This window comes from Plodia interpunctella, chromosome 14 (assembly GCF_027563975.2).
Source record: "Plodia interpunctella isolate USDA-ARS_2022_Savannah chromosome 14, ilPloInte3.2, whole genome shotgun sequence".
NCBI classification, from domain to species: domain Eukaryota; kingdom Metazoa; phylum Arthropoda; class Insecta; order Lepidoptera; family Pyralidae; genus Plodia; species Plodia interpunctella.
In genome coordinates this window covers 8,663,848-8,688,513 of record NC_071307.1, presented here as the reverse complement: position 1 = coordinate 8,688,513, position 24,666 = coordinate 8,663,848, and the positions used below count along the sequence as shown (strand labels likewise).

Here is a 24,666-nt window from a genome sequence, read left to right as displayed (position 1 = left end):
GCGTGTGACAACCCTGGTGTTGGAACGTCCTGAATAGGCTACTTTCCATCAAGTGGGCCGTATGCCTGTTTGGTAGTTTCAAATGTACAGGCAGACAAACCTAACACCTATATCTCCAATAAAGAATTTGATTGAAATAACAATTTATGTTATCCATACTAATAATAATGTTGTGGCAAACGACATAGTCGTATTTAATTGCACCCTGAGTGAATTCACATGTATATCATTAATTTTAATTTGTTATAGGTTGTAAGGTTTTTTTCTGTAAGCTACACTATCGAACTGGGTTTGCCTGTAATGATAGATGTACGTTGTAAATGAATAAAAAGAGACTTTTTTTTACATTTTTATTAATTAATACATTTTCAGGAGTAACATATTGTATAGGATACTTTCTGTGGTTTTACCCGACCGAAGCCGGGACGGGCCGCTGGGTATATATATTTTTAAACAATTTATATAAATTTGTTTTCAGGTACGATATTCGGCATGGCCAACACGTTGTCTTCGTTCGGAGGCTGGCTGTCTACATTCATGGTCGGGGAACTTACCAAAGACAATGTAAGTTGACGATATTATAATGTATTGTACAATATATGTTATCAAACAGTAATAAAAAAAAATAGTTTTTTTTACTGTATTTTTGTATGATAATTAAGTATAAAAATAAATCAAAGAAAAAAGATCCCAAAAAGTGAGATAACAAATGATTAATATTATATAGCATTAGTTATTTTTATTATTGTTTTACCAAAATATTTTTTTTATTTTTTACTGTAAGATAATCATCTTTTAAGTACATTAAGTTATCTTATAGTTTTAGTTTTTTTTTAATCTACCAAGTAGGCAAACAGACATGCGGCTCACCTGATGGTAAGTGGTTATCACAGCCTATGGACGTTACAACAACAGGGGAGTCATACGCGCGTTTTCGCTTGTGTAGCCTAGGATCAGGGGCCCAATTCGTCGTGCAATCGAAACATTAATTTTCTCCAATTTCTTTCGATTTGGATTTTATGTGAGTGAAGAAACTCTGTTAAACAGTGGAAAAAGATTTTATATATATTTTTTTTTAATGAACTTCGATTGAGTGAGAATCGGCCCCCAGATATTGTATTATTTGTGCAGTATTGTTCAGTATTTCAGATAATGTATATCTTTCAGAATACGTCCTCCCAATGGCAGATAATATTCTTCATCCTCGCGGGCACGTACCTGAGCGGCGCGCTGTGGTTCGTGTCGCTGGGCGCCGGGGAGCCGCAGCCGTGGAACGCGCGCGCGGTCAAGGCCGAGGAAAAACCGCTCAACGAGGAAAAGGCCTAAATTTGGTAAACAGTCGGATCGTCAATATTCAAAAATGTTTATTTTTTACACTTTTCTTTCTATGACTAAACATTTGGAAATACCATGAAAGTTGACAATAGAGATGGGTTTATTTGGTGGCCATTTTTATAGCATAGTGAGCAAATGGTTGCCTGATGGTAAGCAAACACCGCAGCCCGTGGACACCAGCAATCGTTGGGTCGTGATTTGCCAAATCGATTATATATGTCTCACACAATCACACCGATATAAATTCACTTTACGTTATTTTTTGCCATATATTTAAAGATTGTGTTTCTTTGGAATTTTAATTATCAATGTTTTTTTACCAGTCGTGCTTTCTCTGTTATGAAAAGAAAAACATGTTTCTAATGTGTTTTTTATTTTATTAGTTCCAGTTCGGACAACACGCGAGTTGAAATATTTGCTAAAATTTGATTTATACGGCAATTAGACATTAATCACGAATATTACAGAACACAATTCACAGTCTTTTTCATAATTATTAATTACCAATATTACCGAAAAGAATTACAACAGAATATCATATTAGAAATTGAAAGTGGTAATCTATAAAATGAAAGAGCAACTTATAGTTTTTTTTTGGGTGAAATTATAGTTGATTGATGTAAATAATTAGACAAACACGGAATGAGTACGCAATGCGTACGCACCACGATGATACGGAATTTGAACGCAAGTAGCGTGGCGCATGCGTTAACATTTCATACAGTTTGCACGTGCCTTTAGTTGGCGGTCCGACTACCACATAACACAAATTAGTTCATATTAAAAAAATATTAAGAGTAATTTTCTAAGAAGAATATTCTTCATATTTCGTCAGAGATTTCGATTAGTGTTTTAATTTATTTTTAAAATTCTGAATCAAACTCTGACTTAAATTTAACTTAACAAATATTTGCTTATATACAAAAGCGCTGTTGATTTAAGAACATTTAAGAAAAATATAAATCTTTTTTTTTATAGAAAAAAGTAACATAGTCAATATTTGTTAAGTTAAAGAACAAAATAAAATAAATAAATAAAAAAAAACTCAAAAAAAGGCTGTTATCATAATGATTGTGATGTATTTATAAAACGTCGGCGCGCAAATGGTTCATGATTGAAGTCGGAAACCCGACTCGCTGTTTTTAGATAAGTATTTAAACTTCAAGATGTACTCTACCGGAAATTGAAGACTTAAATTTTCTTATTATTTTACTTAACAATAATAGGCGAAAGTGCATGTCGTTTACCTTTTGACATGTTTAGATATGTAATAACGTAATTTTGATAGGTATGTCTTTTTATTCAAACGACATAGGTATACTTAAATTAATTTTTGCACATTACAAATTCACTTAGAATTGTGTGAAGATTCAGATTTTTAATTAACTTGTGCATTTCAAATTGATCAATCAATATTTCAAAGATATGTTAAAATTGTGTTCGTTTACTTGAATACCTAAAAGCATTTTATAATTACACTTCAATGCCATATCGTCAGCTGTTTAATGTCAAAATTGTCAAATGAGAATCAAAATGGCGGACTTCTCACATGTGGAAAAATGTCTTCTACTTCTGGTGGCGTAAGTTTTGTTGCCTTAGCTTTTGGTGTTGCCATGCTAGCATATGGGTCGTTTTGGGTCCCTTACTGATTAAAAAAAGCCATAGACACATTGTTAAATTTGTAAAGTAGGTATATGTGATATTATACCATTTTCTCCAAACAAAAAAATAAAGTATATGACTCATCCGATTTTCAGTCCAGTATTGTATAATCTCTTCTCGAGTCAATAATTCTTTAATCTTTTCCAATACATTATGAAAGTTACAGCAATAATATTGGGTAAAGAATTTAATAACATACTGCCCTTACTTTTTGTCACATAATGTTGTCATATACCATTGTATATGTCCTATGGATCCTATGTAATGCGCAAGATATGTTCCTATATGCTTAGCAAATCGTACTGATAGTTAAGATATAGTGTGATTTTGATAGTTATTCTGGGACCAAGTTTAAGGACGACAAACCAGCGGTCGTGTGTATAAGAACCACAATTTTTGTAGAAATTATCATATTTTTATTCGAAAAAATATAATTAATTGGTCGAACATTTATTCACTACTAAGGATTTTATTTCCGAAGAGGTCTTTTGGTACATCTTGATGTAATGAATGATGAATTAAAAAAAAAATGGTACACATATGGTAACACTGCATTTATTTGTTATAACCAAAATAAAATTTACATAAACCGGAGTTAGAATCTGTATTTTGCTTTGGCATTAGTAAATTATTTTTTACTATGGTTTCTTATACATGCGAACATTAACTATACGATCATGATAAACAATAAGTATTTTATTTAAGTATCAATTTATTTTTTTTTCTATATCGTTGAGGAGTTTAGGAAATTCAAGGCCTTTCTTGACCAGTGCTTCGCGAACCATAGACAAGCCCCCAGTATTTTACCGTAAGAAATAGATTATAAGATAGCCATGTTTGCAATTAGCTTTACAATGGACAATGCATCGCGTTTTTGTGCATTTCGTCAGCTGTGATAGAGGCTTGTCTATGGTCGATTTATTTGCATTCAATAGGGCTTTATGATGCCATCTATTATGCAATTTTGGGACATTATATATTTTTTTATTATCTTCTGTTTGTACAGTCGGAGGCAGATAAGCCGACTTATGTTAGTAAGTCGTAGGTTAGTTTTAGTGTTCAACTGTACAACATAATTACTACCATGAGTATGTTTTTAATGTCGTAAAATGAATTTCCATTAAGTGAAATAGATAGATTTTATAGATATGTAGTAAAATTATCAGCATTTATTGAACTCGAAACAACAATCTTACCTAAAATTGATAAAGCTCTTGATATTGCTCTCCAATTTCGAAAATACATCTGAAATGGCTATTCGTAGTTGCTATATTACAATCAGTATTCGTACGTTTTTAGACGAACGTTAGTCCACAGAACATTTGTCTTTCCAACGATTGCAGGGTAAATAAATATATTCAACATCCAATATATAAGTTGTCTGTGGAGTTAACGTCAAAGAATCCATGTTGATTTAATTAACATATCTCGGACAGAACATATTTCAGCTAATTTAAAGTTAAACTTGTTCTAGCAAGTTATGACACGAGTTTAATATTCAAAAATTTTCTTGATAAATTTTCCTTATTTTCGTTTTTAATAAATGTAATAAATGTAAATTTATCAAAATTTTTCGTTGGACTAATATTCGCGTCTGAATTATAAATATTGAGATATGTTTAAATTAATTTTAAAATTCAAATTTCAGTTATAACTTTCATGGAAACTATTTCAGACCATTTCATTTATACTTTTGTATGATTTTGTAATCACAAATTCAGAATCATAGCTTCAAAATGAATACAAAAGAATAAAGGACATTTAAAATTTATTTAGTAATATTTTAAGGAAAAGACGTGTGCCTTATGTATTCAACACACGTCTTTTACCAGCAACTGCTTGCAAAAAAAAGATTTTTTTACGTTAAAATCTCTATATTGTAGCAGTTTTATTTATAATATTTAAGTAGAAAATGTAATTAATTTTATTAATTTAACTGTTTGTTTAGAAACATGTATAATGTTCATGTTTGTAATTTCTTTTGTGTTTTGAGAATGTGTTCGATGTTATAAGTCTAACCCTAACCAAGTACTTCAAATTTAAAAATAATTCCTTAAAAAAATGCGCCATTTTTAATGTCACAAGAGATTTTCATACTAATTGATTCAAAATGATTTTTGAAATTCCTTGTCAAATCAGTATATAGCACGATGCAGTATACAGATGATTGCATATTCGCCTCATATTTTATTTTCACATTAAATTTTATTAGCAATAAATAAGATGTTAACCGGCGATTTTTACTGGAATCGTTGACGACTGCATCATGTGTGTATGCATGAAGTGTGTGTATGAATGAATTCGTAATTGTATTTATCATAATATTAATGCATGAAGATATAAGTAACAATTTGTTAACGTCTCTATGACTGTCCTTTTGTGAGCCATTATTTTTTTTGAAAATAAAGTTTTTATGAAAAATACTTATTGTTTGACTTCATAACATCTAGTAATTGTAAGGATAAATAAACTGTAGGATTTATGTGTCTCTTGTCTCTTTTTAGCACTATGATAAAAAGTTATGGCAACACTTTCGCTTGCCTTCGTGTGTACGTAACTAACATAGTTTAGACAAGCTAGGAAAAATATAACTATTGAAGACAAATCGAGGATCATATTATAATTTGTACAATTGGAGATTGTCAGGAGCATACATCTATGCTTTTTTTTGGCGTAATTCCATCGGTTTACGCAAAAAAAAAAAAAACAAAAATCCATTTGTGGTCAGGAGTTTAATAAAACACTCAATTCGTAACTTCTCAGCCTAGCTGTAGCTAATAAGCTCCCGAGATGCAGGGTGACATTGATTTCATACATTTGCTTCAGAAATGGTCTTATTTAATTTATTTACCTCCACGAGAGACGGGTGTGATATTTTGATAACATCAATTATAAATTAGATTTAAATCTAACTTAAACTGCTGCGAAGTCGGGCCTGACAAATTTGCTAACGTGTAGTTACCCTTTTTCCCGCCAAAAGATCCTGAAGACCTACCACGAAACATACAAACACGTAGGACGTTACTAACGTCCACATGCCATCTCTTTTTGCCATATCGTGTACGCATCGTGTAATAAAAGAAGGTGTGAACGCAATGAGGTGATACGTGTTTTATGTTTCATGGTAGGCCCCCAGGTCGCAATGTAGACGCAGTGATTTAAGAAATTTATTTGTAAACTTATCACATTGGCATAGTCTAGTAGAGTGTCATTTCTGAAGCAACAAATATACGAGTGCAGTCGGCCTATGAAGAGTAGAACATAAATGAGAACGCAGTCTCCTGGTGGCTGGCAACACTGGGGGTTTACCAACCAATCTCGACCATTCTGTCTGGTATATTGAAATAATTTCATTTTCTACTCTTTATAGACGGAAGTACAAATGTGATGATCCAACTACATTTTTGTCCTATCACAGGTTTTTTTCTATAGTATATAGAAATTTATTTAGTGAATTATAAGCATTTTTACTTACCTAGTTTTATGTAATGCGACATTTACCTACATGGTAATATAACTTCAAACTTTTTATTGGTCACTAGCTTTTGCCCGAGGATTTGCCCGCGTGAATTTCCCAACGGGAATTGTATATTTTTCCCGGATTGAAGGTTGTCTATGCTATTCTCTGGGCACAGGTATATGTATGCTGAATTTCAAAAAAGATCTATTGACTAGATAAAGCGTGAAGAGGTAACAAACAAATTTACTTTCGCATTTGTAACATTCGTTAGAATTGTGAAATTTAGATTGAAATAATCTTGTAATTTGTCGCAGTAAATGTCACGATATATAAAATAGGTCTTCAACTATGTATGTATGTAGTAAATATGACAGTGAAAGATCGCATTGTTTAAATATCACATGAATGAGTGCATTTTAATTTCTAAAAATTGTTTATTTAATAGCGGCGTTACTTGTTCAATGTCTTTGAATGAAGTCAAACCGCCATTTTTGTTCTGGCCAATTGCAACACAGAATAAACAAACATGGCGGCCTAAAAAAATAATTTTCAAATTGAACTTCGTAGCGATTCTATGAGATATTGTTTATTTTTTTTACGTATATAAAATAAAAATAAAAAAAGAAAATACTTATATATTTCTGCGCGAATATTTTTTTTAAACCGTGTAATGTATTACATATGGGTCTGTATGCAAAATATGAATTTCGAAAAATGAACACTGAAGCATAAACATTCGCACTAATAATGCTATATTACAAAGTTGATGAAATGATAATTCTGGTATAAAATGAAAAGTTTACATTTTGAGAAATGCCCGTTTTGCGTAGTGCTTGTGCGGCAAATGCTCATTTTTCGACAGATCCTTTCATATGTCGTAATAATAATAAAAAAAGAATCGTATTCAAGTAACGCCGCGTCGCTAACTACGTATATCTATCTTTACACACTAAATAATATCAACCAACGAATCTTAGATATAGCGTTTGTACTAAGCGATGCATCTTTCATTTGCTTTCTAGACGACCCAAACAATATTGATACATTGTGATAATGCATTATTTTGTGTTCAAAATATAAATTTACAATTTAATCTTCTCAAAAACATTTAAAAAACATATTTGTAATAAAATGAGTATATTTAAAGCAAAGGTGAACAATTGGCTTTAAAAATAACGTAACATAAATTCGGTAATTCAACAAATATTTCAATCGTAAAATACATAATACAGAACAAAATTTAAACTCTTTTTATCGTCTAAGACTAGATTGCTTTTAAATAATTACATTTTATTAAAAATCACTGTTAATAAACGCACTTGTGACGTTTCTATTAAAATAAATTGCATGATAAATTATACAATTTTATCACCAGTAGGCACTTCCCGTCGACACTTTGATCCCGATATTCAAACCTGAACGCACCTATTCACATCAAAATTTACAAGTTCAAATTTTAACACTAACGCACTTATTCACAAAACAATTTGTCAGCACACAGTTGGTAAAATATTCTATAATAATCCTTTTATTCATAAAAACTTTGCTAACTATCTTAGTTAATAATGTTTTGTCCCCATCTCACTTTACAATGATTAACATTGACAGAACGAGAATAAACATTTTGATTAAAATAGGTTTTCATGTGTGTGTAGGAAGCTACATTTCGTTTCACAAGTTCATGTAATATTTGTGAATAAGTGCGAAAAACAACGATTGGTCAATTGACAATATAATTACACAACAACGAATAATGAAAACATTTTGAAAATTTGTTACATCATAATTGACACAATTAACAAGATTTGATAAAGTTTTGACCAAACGGTGGCACGACCAAAAGAGCATTATAATTTTATTACTTACAGTATACCATAACATACCCAAATTAATTGTAAATTCGCGCCTATTACTCGATCTGATACTGTACATTGATGGAAAGTGGTTACCACAACATAAATGTCTCACTCGTTCCACTAGGATCCCTTTTTTATTTCCCCGGGGGATCAAAAAGCACTTGCTTTTCCACTACGATCCTTCAGATATTTACGGGATGTCTTATCGATTTTGCCAGCGTTTGATCGACAATGATAAGCTCTGATACGATATAATAATAAATTTAACGTTAAACATAGAATTAAATGTAAAAGCCATTACATAACATATCATGTTGATAAATACTTCACTTCAAAGCCTTTTTAACGCCCCAGTTTAAACTACATACTTTAAACAATTTATAATATCACTATCACGTCTAACTTAACTCTAACTGTCTCTAAGAGCAAGGAGCACAAATTTAAAAACAATTGACGTTAATATACTTTTTACGCCGTAACGTTTTTTTTGCTATTTTTAACCCCCGACGACAAAAGGCAAGCAGCTGTAAGTTTAACGTGTCTATGTATCTGTATGTCTGTCCGTATGATCGTAGCAGCCAAACGACAGAATAGATTTTGATCTTTATTTGAAAGAGAATTTAATCGAGATTGTTCGTAGCTATTTTTGGAAACTTTGGAAGCCATCAACTCTTTCATCATCAACATCTTTATTTGGGGGTTTTCATAAATTTTCAATATAGTTTTTTCCATTGCATCAATGCATAAACATTATAATCGATAACAATATTCCCAGTAAGTAAATCGATTATAGAACATTCGATATCAAGTTACATTTTGTCTAGTCCAAAAACAACAAGTTTATCTGTTAGACAAATAAATAAACCCCCGATTTTCAATATTCATTTCGCTACAAATTTTGAACGGCTGAACAGATTTTCATGAAACATGGCTAAGAACACTCGGGATAAAATTGTCTATGACACAAAAAAAAAAATAAACGAAAATCGGTTCAATCTTTTGGGAGCTACGATGCCACAGACAGATACACACGTGAAACTTATAACACCCCTCTTTTTGCTGTCGGGGGTTAAAAACAATTATTATCATCCAATCTACATAGAATAACACTTTTTATTATACTTTCCCAGACTATCTATCCATTGTCAATGACAATTTAAATTATTGCCAATAATTTTTTACCACTTTCATAAGAATTAATTACTTTGTAGTTTAAAACAAACAAATGCATAAGTAATATTGTCATTCGGTCTAACCGTGTTATTAATAAAATTAAAGCTAAAGTATGTTTTGTCACTGTCGCACCTTACAATATTTGACAGTGACAGAACGAGACAAAACAAACTGTTATATGAATAACACTGAGCTCAAGTAAAATTGAGAATGAACAAACATAACTTAAAGGCACTACACACTTTGCCGTCATCGCCAATCGACATGCACTGTTTAAATCTTACTTGCTTTGATACAATTATCATATTAAGGCGACGGATCGCTGTACAAATAATTCCATATAAAACTGTTTTACGATCGTGTCGTGTTGCAGCGGTTCGCCCCTGGTACGATGGTAAAACAGTTTTTCTAGTTTCAAATAAAAAAACACAAATGATATTAAAAATCTTACTGACTGACATTTTAAAGTGTTATGCATGTAATAAATCGACTAAGAAAATTTAGAGGTACGAAGCTCTATTTTAGTGTTATTTAAAATAAGCAATGCAACTCGATTGACAGACAACAGAGGGGTCAGTTCGGGTTTGCATTCACTTCTCACCATCGAATCGATTCGAAGTGAGACGCAGCGAACCAATCACATTGCGCCATTGCGACGTAACGACAACCACAATGCAATGTGATTAGTTCGCTGCGTCTCACTTCGAATCGATTCGATGGTGAGAAGTGAATGCAAACCCGCACTAACCCCTCAGGTATCACACTAAGCACCGTCATACACTTACCCCTTTCTTAACCCAATTCCTTTAGGAACTATTGTCGTGCAAATAATTATTGTAACCGTAAGCTAAATTTGTAATACTAAATTTTAGAGCTGAAGATAAATATGGGCGCTGTGTCCTCTTGGCTTGTAACACTGTCCCCCTTATTAATAAAAAAGTTATTCTCTGATTAGCCTTGGAATAGTTATTCTTTGTATTGTCTCGTTCTTTCAATGTCAAATGCTGACAAGAGAGAGAGGGACAAAACAAAGATTTACTACGTTCGTATACGTGTACTCCACGCCTAATCAGAGAATTAAATGTTTATGAATAAGGCGGTTAGTGTTTATATTAACCAATTAGGTGTTGCAATGGCAAAGAAAATAAATTATTTTAAAATACCTTTCTACTCTTCTTAGATGAGACACAGATATTGTTGCGGCTAACAGAAAAATAGTGTACAAATCACATTCGAGGTATCGAGCGCTATCGTGCTAGCCTACGACGTCAAATAACACTTAATGAGGGACAAAACATATTGGCGCTCTGTCCCGTTTCCTCTTGTGTATTTATAATACTAGTTTCTCTTTCTTGTATGAGTGAAATGGAAGATAAACTAGGTCTATTGTTTTCTCTACGGCTTGACGTCACAAATATTACAACGTTAGAATCAAGGTCATAACTTCTGTACCGCTTCCGGCGAATGATGTTTCTTGAAAATTTTTGCTTTAAAACTTCAATTGTAGTACATACTTTACATTGACGACAGTTGGCGATCCGCTAACTTGTGAACAATGTAAATTATGTCTACAGAGGACGCTTTAAAACTCATTTTTCAATGAACGTCATCTTGCCCGGGGGGAGCGGTGAGGTAAAAGTATGCTATGACAAAGGAACGAAGCTATATTTGTAAAAATTATCTTTTTTTCTTAATAGCCGCCACAATTAGTATCTTTCTTAACTTCCAAGGCATGCCGAAGTAATGTATGCTAGTGATAATTATAGCTATATTATGGTCATGAGTCAGCGTTGTATAAAATTGCTTGTTATATTGTTAAACAAAAAAGATATTTATTATTTTTATTTTCAAAATATTTCGATAAAAAAGTGAATATTCAAAACTATTTCAATTGGATCAATCTCAACGGACCGCACTAAGCGCTAAGCCTGTAATTTTATGGCGGCTATATACTATCGTCAAAATCGCCAAAACGTAGTGTAGACCCGTCGAGTACAGTTTATACAGTTTTTGTATATTTTTAAATAGTATCATTGTATCTGTTATCAAGGGGACTGGCATCACTGTAACCAAAATTGGAAATTTAGTGACTTTATGAAAATTTTGTGAAATTATTATTCCAACACGCCTTATCAATATATATTTTTTTGACACCATTTAGAAATATACAAATAGCATGAACAGCTTCCTCTACGTTATATTTATTCAATATTCATTAACAGTTTGCGAGCGAATTGACAAAAAATCGACAAATTATATGTGTGAGGTAGAAAATACAATTAAATTGATTGATGACGATTTTTCATACAATATTATCAATACTGTATTATAATTTCACATTTGACCACAGTATCAATAAAATTGTATGTCCCTATGTTGAGCTTATAGCTTACTACTTACTTTCGCCCGCGGATTCGCCCGCGTGTATTTCCCACGGGATCATTATTTTTTCCGCTTAGGGTACCTTTCTGTACTTGTCCTTCTCAGTACTTCAAACTACATGTATGTATGCAAAATTTCAAGAGAATTTGTTTAATAGCTAAAGCGTCAAGAGGTAACAAACAAACTTACTTTCACATTTATGATATTATGTTTTATAATTATATAGCTTATATATTATATATATGAATTCGTGTATAGGCACGACTATTTTAATGACATTCAGTAAGGCGATTGATAACACTAAACATTTTTTTTCATATATTCCTTAATTATAATTATTATATTTGCTGATGTTATATTCTTTTTAAGACCACGCTGTCTATATGACTTGACACGATTTTTTTTAAACGAGCTCTCACACACAAACTCGTGATAACAATAGGCTATGCTTGCAAAGGATCAAAGAATTATATAAAACAAATTAATTCAGATATAATTTCAAAAAATCTGAAGCTGTGAAATTTTCGACGACACAAACGTGACGATACAGAAAATGATGTCAAAATCGTGTCAAATCACACCGTGTCACAAAAGTGTCGCGTGTGCTAGCTCCAGCCCTCTCTCGGTGTGTCCCCGGCCCTACGGTATACGTACCGATTGTAGCACTTTACTAGCCTGGGAATTGATGTTTTCATTCAAAATACAGACAAAGATTTTAACGTTTCTTATATACATGTTGCGGTAAGAGTGATTAATTAAAAATGATTAATAATTGTGGACTATTATTAATAATTGCCTATATATAATTTCTAAAAATGCCTAAATAAAAAAAGTGGACGTCGCAATAGCATAGTATAATAAATGCTTTTTATAAATAAAGTTATTGCGATGTTTTGTTCTAATACAGCGAAACTTTATTACAATGCAAAATAAACTCTAATATAGCATAGCCAAAGAGGGTTGACGTCAGACAGGCCGCCGGTTGTAAAATCATAGCCAACTCTCAAATCATAATCAAATAAAAATAATAATTTAATGATTAATTTTTGACACGAGCCCTGGGCTTCGGGGCGCTCCGAATAAAACCGGGAACCTATTCAAGTAGATGTAATGCAGACTCCACACTGTCGCGCTATACATTGGTGGTTTTTCATTGCGGTAAATAAAATGTATCATACAAACTACACAATGACACACACATCACACCTACGGTCAACTGTCCGAGTTTGGCGATAGTGCGGAGCCTACATAACATTATATATATATACACGATACTCCAATCCATAATTCCATACTCAACATTATAAAGAGAAACGATTTGTATTTTTGTTTGTAATGAATAAACTCAAAAACGAATGGATCGATTTTGAAGAAGTTTGACACACAGACAGACGAAACCTCCAGGGAATATAGGCATAGTTTATAACATAGGAATAACATATTCATAGTTTTACCCGAGAAATGAAAAAATAAATAAATAATGATAATAAAAATAAAAGATTGATCGTCTCATTCATTCGCATCTATTACAAGAGAAAGAGAGAAGGGAGAGAGGAAGAGAGAGAGAGGGGGGGGTCGAAACAAGGGATGAGAGGGACGGGGAGAGAGAGACGGCAGGGAGAGGGAGAAACAAACAATTACCTCGTACTCCTCGTCCGAGGTCATGATGCCGGTGACAGCCAGCAACTGGTACTGCTTGGCGCGGAGGGCGGGGGCCCCTCTGCGCAGGAGGCGGAGCGCCGTCACACAAGCGGCTGTGTTTCCGCTCAGAACCTGACGGATCTGACGGATAAATTAAAATATTAATTACATAAATTCAAATTTAGATTCAAAGTTCTTTTTTTAAGTTATTGACGTCATAAATTTACTTTAAAAGTCTACCTTGCCTACTTAAAAATACTTCCAAAGCGCAAAAGCTACCACAAAACATACATCCTACGAATATTATAATTGCGAATGTTTGTGAGCGTGTATGTGTGTATGTTTACTACTCTTTCACGCAAAATTTATTGGACGGAATGTTATGAAATTTGGTACACGGATAGAATATAACCTGGAATAACACAGTATCGGATGTATGCGGACTAGAGAGAGAAGGAAACAAAATTATATTCATATAAATAATACCTGTGCTGGCGAGTGTGAGGGGTCCAACACTAGTAATGTCGCTTTGCCGTCCTTGTGTTTCTCGTAACCTATTATTGTCCGCGAGTGACCTTGTAACACATGAAAATAAGTTTGATTTGTTAATTAAATACATTATATATTATTTATTAAATACTAGCTGCCCGCCTCGGCTTCGCTCGGTTAAAACCATAATAAAATAATAATAAAAAAATAGCCTATGACACTCCTGAAGATTTCGTCTATCTCTATGCTAAATTTAATCAAAATCGGGCCAATAGTTTTTGAGTGAGATTAGGAATACATTTAGACTAAAAAAAATTGACGTCATACCACATGACTGTCATGTACACAAATAAACATATTTTTTTTGTTTGAAAGTAGCCTCAGATCATGCAGCAGAGGTTATATCATTCAACAAATATATGAGGTAATAATTTAACTGTAGGATCATACTACAGAAATAGATTACAGAGTTGTTTGTTTGTCTGTTCTTTGGTTTACCTTGATGCTGGAGATACAGTGGCGGTTTGAAGTCCGTAGGGTTCTCAGTGAAGTATCGCAGCACCCAATCGAATAAGGCCGGATGACTCCCGTCTGAACCCGTTGGTTTGTGAAAATCTATTAGTTGACATCTGATGAGAAAATATGTTTGTTTATTTTCAATATAAATAAATAATAAAATAAAAACATTTAAGGACAACTCGCACAGATTGAGCTAGTCCCAAAGGATACTTACTTATATATATATATATATATCAAAATAGAATCATTTATTTTGGCACAAACAGTCATAAGACAAAAAATAGTTAATCGTTTACAATATAATAGACCAAACAGTGCCGACTATGTATAAAATAATAATATTAAAGCGAAAATTACACGTGTTAACAAACATCATGACAACTTAACTAGAAGCACATCAATAATAAGAACCAACATTAAAATCATGCTTTACCTATGTTCAACAAAGTTAAAGATAGAAAAGAGAAGATAAATTTATAAGATAAAAATTCCCCTATTTCAACATCAATTTAGTACGAACTTTGCTTTTCGTAGACTTCAAAAGAAATGGAAAAAATGACAATATCTGAGAAATTATTGTTATTATGTACCAAACAGCGATAAAAGAAGTTATTGCGTGTATAGTTCTTGCGAAACAGCGGTAGCACTAAAATGTTCAGTTTGCGCGTGGAGCGAATCGGAAGACGAGCTTTAACTATGAAATTAATTTTAGGATATATACATATAAACATCCAAAACCTAGGTCAATCTGAAAAAGATCATTTTCCATGTTGACCTGACCGGGGATCGAACCCGGGACCTCCAGTGTAGCAGTCTGGCGTGGTGACCATTAGGTCACGGAGGTCGAATTATCAATATAAGTCTATCTCACGAATAGGTGCAAATGCGCCGGTTAAACAATTGATTATCTGTTGTGACTCGATTCTGCGCGATCAAAGAGTCCTTTTTAACTCCCGACACGAAAAGAGGGGTGTTATAAATTTGACCGGTAAGTGTGTTTGTCTGTCTGTTTGTTTGTTTGTCTGTCTACGTGGCTTGTATGTAGATCTTGGGCGGTAAATAGATTAATAAATAAATTCGTTTACTTCCCTTTCTTCTACTTTATTATTTCCAAGTTATTTTTGAAAAAAAAAAAGTAGCCTATTTTTTGGAACGGGGCTCTTTACCTACATTAATACTAAATTTCATCGCCAGCCATTATTCATTAGCCATGAAAGCGGAACAGACAGACAGATAGACAGACAGACTTTCGCATTTCAAACATTAGTAATATATATTTTGTTTACCGTATCCGTAAGGAAGATAGTACTGTAACGACTTCGCATGCGCCGATCCACTTTCGTGTGTTCGTCAGCTTCGACCCCAACTGCTCGGAGCCCTGTGGACATAACATAAGTTGTATAAAACTAGCGTTTTATAAAACTAGTGACCTTTAAATATATATATTATAGGTACATATTAGCTTTTGCCCGCGGCTTCGCCCGCGTAAATTTTTCCAAACAGTTATTTTTCCGGGATGTAAATGTACCCTATGTCCTTCTCCATACTTCAAACTGCATGTATGAACTGGAAAAATATATAATATAAAATGTCAAGATAATCAACATTCGGTCACCCATCCCGAGGCTGACCACGGCACACGTTGCATAACAAGCAGTATCGCGCACACCTAGGTAAAAATACCGCTTACATAGGTCTGATTTCTGAAATTCTCAAGATAATGAATTTTCGGTCACCCATCCCCAGGGTACTGGGGTATTATTTAATCTGTGCCCCGGGTATCATGCCTGACCACGGGACAAGTTGCTAACAAGCAGGATCACGCACACCTGCGTATAGAAGTCGTACCGGTCTAATTTCGGAAAATCTCAAGATAATCAATATTCGGTCACCCATCCCGAGCCTGACCACGGCGAAAGTCGCTTAACCTGCAGTATCTCAGTCACCTGGGTGTCGAAGCCGCTGGCCCAGGCCGCCTCGACGGCCGCCTGCAGGCGCGGGATGGACGGCACGCCGGGTGACGTCACGCTCAGCAGCGCCGCGTAGCGGCTGTTGCACAGTAAAGACGACAGCACCATTTGCATATTTCTGCAAAAAAAAAAAATTGCTACCCATATGGATATGGCCAAGTTGAATGAGTTTCTTTCGGCATTTCTTCTCAGCAGTGGTCGTACCGAAATGCTAGTAGTTTGTAGCTTTGGTTAATATAATTTATTCTAGAATATGACGTAAAAAGTGCTTGTGAAGAAGGCCTAAAATAATAAATGATTTGATTTTGATTTTTGATGGTAATTACGTTAGTATAATTAACAAATGTTCGATAATTGGCTGGTTCTCCGAGCGTTTCGACCGCTGCGGCCGCGCTGTCATTACGATCCGTAAATTTTCACGAGGAAGGAATAATTACCAAAATCAAAAGTTTTTATTAGCATTCAGCGCCACCTCAGCGCCATCTAGTTTTTATATTTGGCACCACTTAGAATATAATACAGGTTATCCCACGGGAACAATCGCTTTTTCCGGGTTGAAAGGTGCCCTATGTCCTTTTCTTAATTATAACAAGCAAAATTTCAAGAGGATTGGTTGAGTAGATAACGCGTGAAGAGGTAACAAACAAACTTATTTTCGTATTTATATTAATTAATTAGCCTGATATTACTGAGCTTCAAGTTCGATTGAAAAAAAAACCTATATAATATCTTCGCTTCGCGACTTCGCTTTCTTTGATCATCTCTGGGATGCCAGTGGGTTATCTGTTTGCTCAATTTATTTGACTGACATCGCAGCATATGACCTGTCCAGCCCCACTTCAGATGGTCGATGCGATAGAGTATGTCGGTAACTTTGGTTCTTTTCCTTATTTCTGAGTTCCTTATTTGGTCCGTCAGTCTCACACTCAACATGCTTCTCTCCTCTTTTTCTGGCTCTATGGCACTTAGCTAATCTCTCTCTATGCTTTTCGGTTAGAGCCCAAGTTTCGCAGCCATATGTTAGGCATGGTAAGATGCTAGTATTAAAGGCCTTGGATTTGATGTATAATATTAAATATATCAAAATAAATAAATATATCAGGACAAATCACACAGATTGAGCTAGCCCCAAAGTAAGTTCGAGACTTGTGTTACGGGATACTAACTCAACGATACTATATTTTATAACAAATACATAATATAGATAAACATCCAAGACCCGGGCCAATCAGAAAAAGATCATTTTCGATCATGACCCGACCGGGGATCGAACCCGGGACCTCTCGGTTCAGTGGCAAGAACTTTACCACTGCGCCACCGAGGTCGTCAAAAATTAAAATAAATTAAAAAATTAAAATATTAGTTAGGATTAATTGATTGTAGGTTAGTAGACTTATATAATAACCACAAATGTCGCTACCTATATCCGCAGCCCCAGCCGCGGTCGCCGTAACAGCTGGCGAAGTGGTCCACAGCGCTGCACAGGTAGCTCTTCACTATGCTCGGGCTCTGGCTGTTGAGCTGAGCTATCCTCTCCAATATCCCTGGGAACAAACACACATTCACTATTATTTATACATTAAAATATTTAAGGCAAAGATTAAAATACAGTATAGGGTAGTTGACAAGGTCAGAAAATTGAAAAAAAAAATGTATAATCTAGATAAAATAAATATATTTATTATCATTATGATAACTCATATACTGCAACAATGCAGCTGGATACGAATATCTAAATACGAAGATTTCAAGTTGGTTGGAAAGTACATTTTCAAAAATTATAAAAACAAATTTAACCATCATAAAAAACAAAAATTTTGTAAAAACTTTTATTATGTAGTCATCACCATAAACGTAATGTTTAATGTAGCTGTCGAACAAACACATCTTTTCTTATGAACATTTTAGCACGTTGTGACGTCAATTGTTCGTGTCATTTAGTACGGAGCGTTTGAACGAGTCCAAAAATGTGTGATTTTATTTTTGTCATATCTTTGAAAGCATTGTTATATAAGCATATTATATAATATATATACAGTATTTTTTCACTGGTGTTTCTAATAATATAAGGGCCTTTGAATATTCATCAAAACAAAAATTTGTCAACTAGCATATTGTAACTATATGAAATTAAAAGGTAAAAATTAAGGTGATACATAACTACACAGCACACTAGCGCCACCATCACATGTTTACCAATTTCTCTGTTTATTAGCGAAAACTAAAAAATTCTCTTTCCAATTTATTCTACACTAGATAAAGGAATTTATTACAATGTATTATAGTTTTCCATTACACAATGTAGTCACAGTCTACTAAACCGAAAAGGGTAGCCATCAGTCTTCATAGGAGACTAGTGGCTATAATAAGGTTACATAAAAGGTCCAAACCCCCAGTCCTGGAACAGCCGGCGTCGCTGCCCGAGGCCGAAGCCCTGCGGAGCCCTACGCTGCGCTCGTAGTACCCGGCCACCGACAGCGCGCCGCTGTACACCGCGCGCTTTAAACTGTTGGTAGCCCTGTTCGTGTAGCCCTCCTCATCGCCGTCCTCCATGCCGTATTGCGCCTGAATAGTTTTATTTATTTATTTATTCAAACTATACTTACCAATATGGTACTAATGGTGGACTTAGTGCTAAAGGCATTGTCTATCAGTCAACTGTCGGTAAAAACTGAAAGGACGGTCAGTTACCTGTTCTATAGGTCAATATATACACATTACAATAAAAAAAATATTACTTTATTTTACTTTATTATCATATATCTACTTTAACAACTTAACTGATTCTTAGTAAAAATATCAGAAAAAAATTAACCGTCCCAATGAATGCTATGGAGTAAAAACAAGATTATTTAACATACCCTCAATAACTGAAACTCATGTTCCTCTCTAGTCTTCTGTGCTTCTCTTTCAGCCACTGATAATGATGATGCACCATCTTCTCCCCATTCAAAGTGTTCTTCTATATGTTGGATCTAGAAACAAATATAAGGTTTTAACGAGGCTTACACTATTTGACACAATTTTTTATTGTAATCTGAGATATCTTATTGCTTTTAACATGTGACAAACATGTCTGTGCAGTAAAGTTGCAGAGATCACTCGTCGGACGCTGAACCTGATCCACCATTAGGTCATCCTTGTCATATTCAACATTGTTATGGAAACGTAAGTGACATTGAAAATTTCCGATCTGATACTGTTTTGTATTAATAAAGACAGAAAAACTTACAAGTTCATGGTGAGACAGTGGCAGCGGTTGACAGCACACTGGACAGTTGCTCACAGGGCTCTCTTCCATCATCACCACATCCTCACATGATGCATTGTCTACTTGGTCCTGTAATAAAAGGATATAATTAAAAGGGACTAATGAACATTTTTATTTTAAAACAATAAAGATATTATTATTTGTTTACAGATACACTGATACTGTATGCGAGGATGATCTCAAAGACATAACATTAGGGCAATCGCTTAGGTTCTGCAAAGGTACAGGTAGATTTATCAGGTTACTAGTTAAACCACACTCCAAAAAATAGGTCTCACGAGAATTGTCCCAGAATAGAAGGACCAATCACAGCCCTGAAAACCGGGAAACAAGAAGATGAGAGAGTATATTTATTATTAGAAAGGGAAGCCAACAATATGGCTTTTGAAGATCAATCAAAAATATTTAAAATTATTCGCTAGGTTACTGACAGAGTCAGTATAACAAACTACTAGACAGAGAATTGAAATCTGGTATGTAGGTTCCTAGAGGGGTGTAGCATTAAAAGTATATCCCGAAATTTTGACGGGAATGGGTGAAACGAAACGCAAAACCTAGACTGAAAAGAATTTGTACTGAACTGTTACTTTTTATAATTAGAATCTGAAAAGTACTTACAGATTTTTGTGGACTCAAAATATCTCGATGTTCTACATTCACATGGACTTCTACTTCGGAACAAGTCGTGAATTCTATTTCGCATATTGGACACTGATACGATGAACTGTGTGGTCCTGGAGACATTGCCATCGCACTTAACGCAAGCGTGGGGTTGTCCAGGGTGATCGTGGGATTCATCAGACCCAACGTGGGGTTGTTTTCAGTGTTATTACTGTTAGCATTTGCATTCCCCATCACAGAAGGCGACGTTAAATCGAAATGTGCGCGGTTTATGTGTTCCTCCAATTTTCGAGGACATGTTGACTTGAAATCGCATAGAAGACACTGAAAAGAAATTATTTTAGCTATTTATTCCAATGAATTTGTTGAAAAATATGTAAAATAATATTTAAAAGTGTATAGGTATTTATTTTCAAAACAATAAATTTGGCGGTACTGACCTCGGTTTCGCATTCTGACATTTGACTTTGACAATTTAACTTTTTAAATTGTAGACCATGAAATCTATTAAAATAATAAACCCTACGTAATGTGTTTATATCTGTGGTAAAACCAGACAATAAAAGTAACAAATATAAATAATTTTTATTTTATACCTGCACGGTAGGACTGGGTGTTGAAACTGATTTCTTAGGGGTGTTGGGCTTCAATTTCAACGCCAGTTGTGACCGAAGCGGTGAACCTTGTCCTCCACTGGACATTGTTAACTGAAAAAAAGACATTAATTAATTAGAACATAAGTTATAAATTCAATTAGAAATTAAACTGTTAATTATTATGCTCCTAGCATATAATTCCTTACAGAAATATACTATTTGTATGTTGACTTCCATGCTATGCTGCAAGTTCTTGAAATATAGCTGTACGGTCATAGAAAGATCTGGTATAGTTTGGCAATGAGCAATTTAATGCAAAGGGCCCATTAGCCACATAGCCACGAGCACGCTGCTACGCAAATATGTACATAATCACTGACGAAACTTATTTTACCTTATTTTTATTTGGTGAGCCTTCATAATTATTGTGACTTGGACTGGAATGTGCTCCTGAAACCAATAACATTATATCTTAATAAATTATATACATTATAAATAAGTTTTTTAAGCTAATTGGGCTTTTCGGGAAATAAAATAAAATGACGAACTCCGTGGGCTACCTAATGGTCATCACGCCTGACTGGAGGTCCCGGGTTCTATCCTTGGTCAGGTCAACATGGAAAATGATCTTTTTCAGATTGACCTGGGTCTTGGATGTATGTATAAGTTTAGAATATTGTATCGTTGAGTTAGTATCCCATAACACAAGTTGTGAACTTACTTTGGGGCTAACTCAATCTGTGTTCCGTAATATATTTATTTTATTAATATAAGTAAGTTTTAATAAACCTACGTCTACAAATAATTATAAACCACACACCTTTTTTGTCATGGCCATTCACTACATCCTCATTTGAATTATGCCTACTTTTAACCTTTTTTGGTATCACCCCATTGCTTAAATTAATATTTTTCAATCCATTCGATAAATTGATGTTTTTCGGCGAACGACTGATCCTATCGTCGTCTCTCTCGTTTCTATAGCTGTCCTTCTCCTGGTACCCGTTGTAGTTCTTCGATATAGCTCCGTTGTGGAAGCATGACGAGGTGTCAGGGGAATGCCAGCCGTTGATGGAGCCAGGTGTATTGTAACTACAACTATCTGTCGTTGTCATTTTGTCTTCTTCAAAGCTGGAAAATAAATAACTTGAATCAATATTTGTTTGTTCATCAGCGTTGAGGCGGGAAAGACAGCGAGCGCTGGAAATTAAATATATATTTTTTTAAAATTAGTTTGCTCATTAGCGTTTAAAAGGCGGGAAAAGCTGCGGACTAAATGATCTTAATTATTATATTTATCTCTATTATCTATAATATCCATTTTCACTATGTTTCAAGTGAATAAACATTTAATTATTATTATAACTATTAATTAATTTGGTAGCATAATATACGTAGTCCTTTGAACACATATCCATCTACTTACACAGGTCTGCAACGAATAATTCGTAGAAAAAGATATATTACGCGCTAGGAAACGCGTTACGTTCGTAGCAGGGTCATAACGCGCTACAAAGCCTACAGACAGACTACAGAACTTTCGTAGCTTTTAAATAAGTTTTTCGTAGCTTCTAATCGAGTTACGTATGTCTTCATAGTCGTATTACTTATGGCCGAGGGTCGTGGTCATTACATGGACGGAAACACACATAACAACTTTCTTGGCATTATTAATGGAGTGGTTTGCCATTGCCTTCTCCATTTCACACACAAGTTAATAATTAACAAGTATACAGGTTTCCTCACGATGTTTTTCCTTCACCGGAAGCAAGTGGTGGTCGATGAAAACTGTGGCACGAGTAGGATTCGAACCTGGGACCTTTCGATCCACAGGCAGGGGTCTTAACCATTACACCACCGCTTCGTATGTACGTGTTACGAAAACGTTCGTAGCACGTTCATGACGAGCTACAAGCTACATATTCGCGTAGATAGAAAGTGAGACAGGGTCAAAACCATGCAAAACTATATTACATTTTTACTTCAAATTAAATAATTAAAAAAAAAACTTACGCGCTTGCGATAATGTTTTTAGCTGATTTCTATGCAACAAATAAGTAGCAGTTGTAGCTGCAAGACGCGTTATTAGCTACAATAAAAGCTAATAAATAATTGGTTACACACTGCAAAAATTTATTATATATTCTAAAACTACAATTGTATATATTTTTTTATTTACACTGGATGTAAAAAATGTTTAAACAAGGTAAACTATTTCAAAATTTCCGAATTAATTAAATGCAGCATTTTGTTTGTTACATTGTTACATCTACCTTATTTAAACATATGTATTTATGGCGGACAAAGTTGCGGTTGCTAGTATAGTAACTTAAGTAGGTACACATCTTTTTAATTACTGAACATACCTTGGACTCTGGTCATCAATGAACGCCATAAGTTCCCTTTCGGGCGTGAGATAGTGTAAATGCGCCCTCTGTACATGTCCCACAAGTTGCGGTTGTGGGACGGCGCAGTCGCAAAACGGGCATTCCGGCCGACCTGCTACGTGCGCCTCTAGCGTGTGGGACCGCATCCCTTCGTCTGTGAGACCCTCTGCGCCGCATAGCTCGCATGTGTACGGGAATGGACTGCTTGACATGTTGCCAGCTGAAAAACATACTTAACAGTTTACTTTTTGAAGCCGTATCTATTTTATTTTAATAGTCTTATCTTATTTAAAAGCTTTAAATAGCAGTGTAAACTACAAAATTAATATGAAACCATTGAAAAAATATATAAGTTATGAGTAATCAATTCAATTTATAGGAATGATAATGATCTATTGTATCTCAAAGCTTCAAAATCTACCTACATAATTAAAAAAAAAGAACGGGAAAAGTATAACGAAACCGATAAAAGAATCTATAAACAGGAACCGCTGTCTTCGTTCAAACTTCTTTATTGTTGTAATATACTCTATAATTCTGAAATAAAGACTTACAACGGAAACGAGAAACTCCAATAATATGCAAAAGTTGAGACAGGAAATTAATTATGTAAGCAAATTAGTTATAGCAAGTAGATATAGTGTTATTCTAGTTTTTCCCCATCGATCGTTGCCGGTACCCCAAATTACCTTGACCTTAATGACAACTTCAGACATCAACATCGAAATATCGCTCATAATCATACCCACTAATGTTCGCATGGTTACCATTCACAATATTACATTGGGCCGAAAGTGTCAAATCGATAAAATTACCGCAGTTTTGTTTTCAAGGAAATAACCTCTTATCTGTCATTGAAATCGGTTTAATACTAATGTGTTTTTCAATTTTAATGGTTTGAAATTAATAAAATGCTGAATAGAAAGGAATTCCTTTATCTCAAATTAAAATATCCGAAGAAAAACAAAATAAATACTCACGATTGTTTTGTTTTATTGTCAAAAAATAGCGGGAGACCCACTGATTCACAACACTACCTAATTGGTTCGTCACTATTGTAAATAATTATTCCTAACATTTTATAACATTAATTAAAGTAATTTATTTATTAGGTACTACAGGCGATAGGTTATGAACGATCGCCATTCATGATTTGGTGAGCATGTTAAAATTTTAAAAAAAAGAATTTGTACGCATGCGGAAGTTCGCTGCGGATATAGCGCCCCTGGCGGATACTTCTTGAATTAAATACAATTGAAGAATCTTTTCGTGGTGAGAATGTTTTATTTTCTATGTGAATTATA

The 24,666-nt window shown here is 34.2% G+C and overlaps 2 protein-coding genes across 3 annotated transcripts in view; one reads left to right on the top strand and one right to left on the bottom strand.

Moving 5' to 3' along the window:
* The window catches only part of LOC128675680 (uncharacterized protein), a 41,548-nt gene extending 36,128 nt beyond the window's left edge, over positions 1-5,420 (top strand). The window contains exons 11-12 of the mRNA XM_053755246.2: positions 479-564; positions 1,168-5,420. Of these exons, the coding sequence (XP_053611221.1) occupies positions 479-564; positions 1,168-1,326 (245 nt within the window). The 3' untranslated portion in view covers positions 1,327-5,420. The remainder of the gene's footprint in view (positions 1-478; positions 565-1,167) is intronic.
* A 1,716-nt stretch (positions 5,421-7,136) lies between these two features.
* LOC128675675 (zinc finger-containing ubiquitin peptidase 1-like) lies at positions 7,137-24,528 on the bottom strand. 2 transcript variants are annotated; one of them, XM_053755237.1, is made up of 16 exons: positions 24,343-24,528; positions 23,342-23,582; positions 21,796-22,106; positions 21,370-21,425; positions 20,976-21,086; positions 20,377-20,703; positions 19,720-19,827; positions 19,349-19,462; positions 18,878-19,052; positions 17,908-18,031; positions 16,464-16,605; positions 15,804-15,895; positions 14,497-14,627; positions 13,996-14,084; positions 13,510-13,650; positions 7,137-12,543 (listed from the first exon to the last, which is right to left on the bottom strand). In XM_053755237.1, exons 2-16 carry the CDS (start codon positions 23,572-23,574, stop codon positions 12,508-12,510), a joined length of 2,190 nt encoding a protein of 729 aa, XP_053611212.1. In that variant the 5' UTR covers positions 23,575-23,582; positions 24,343-24,528; the 3' UTR covers positions 7,137-12,507. The 2 variants fall into 2 exon arrangements, with proteins under 2 accessions (XP_053611212.1, XP_053611213.1); XM_053755238.1 differs by lacking the exon at positions 24,343-24,528 and adding an exon at positions 23,917-24,058.
* Between the last annotated feature and the right edge of the window lie 138 nt (positions 24,529-24,666).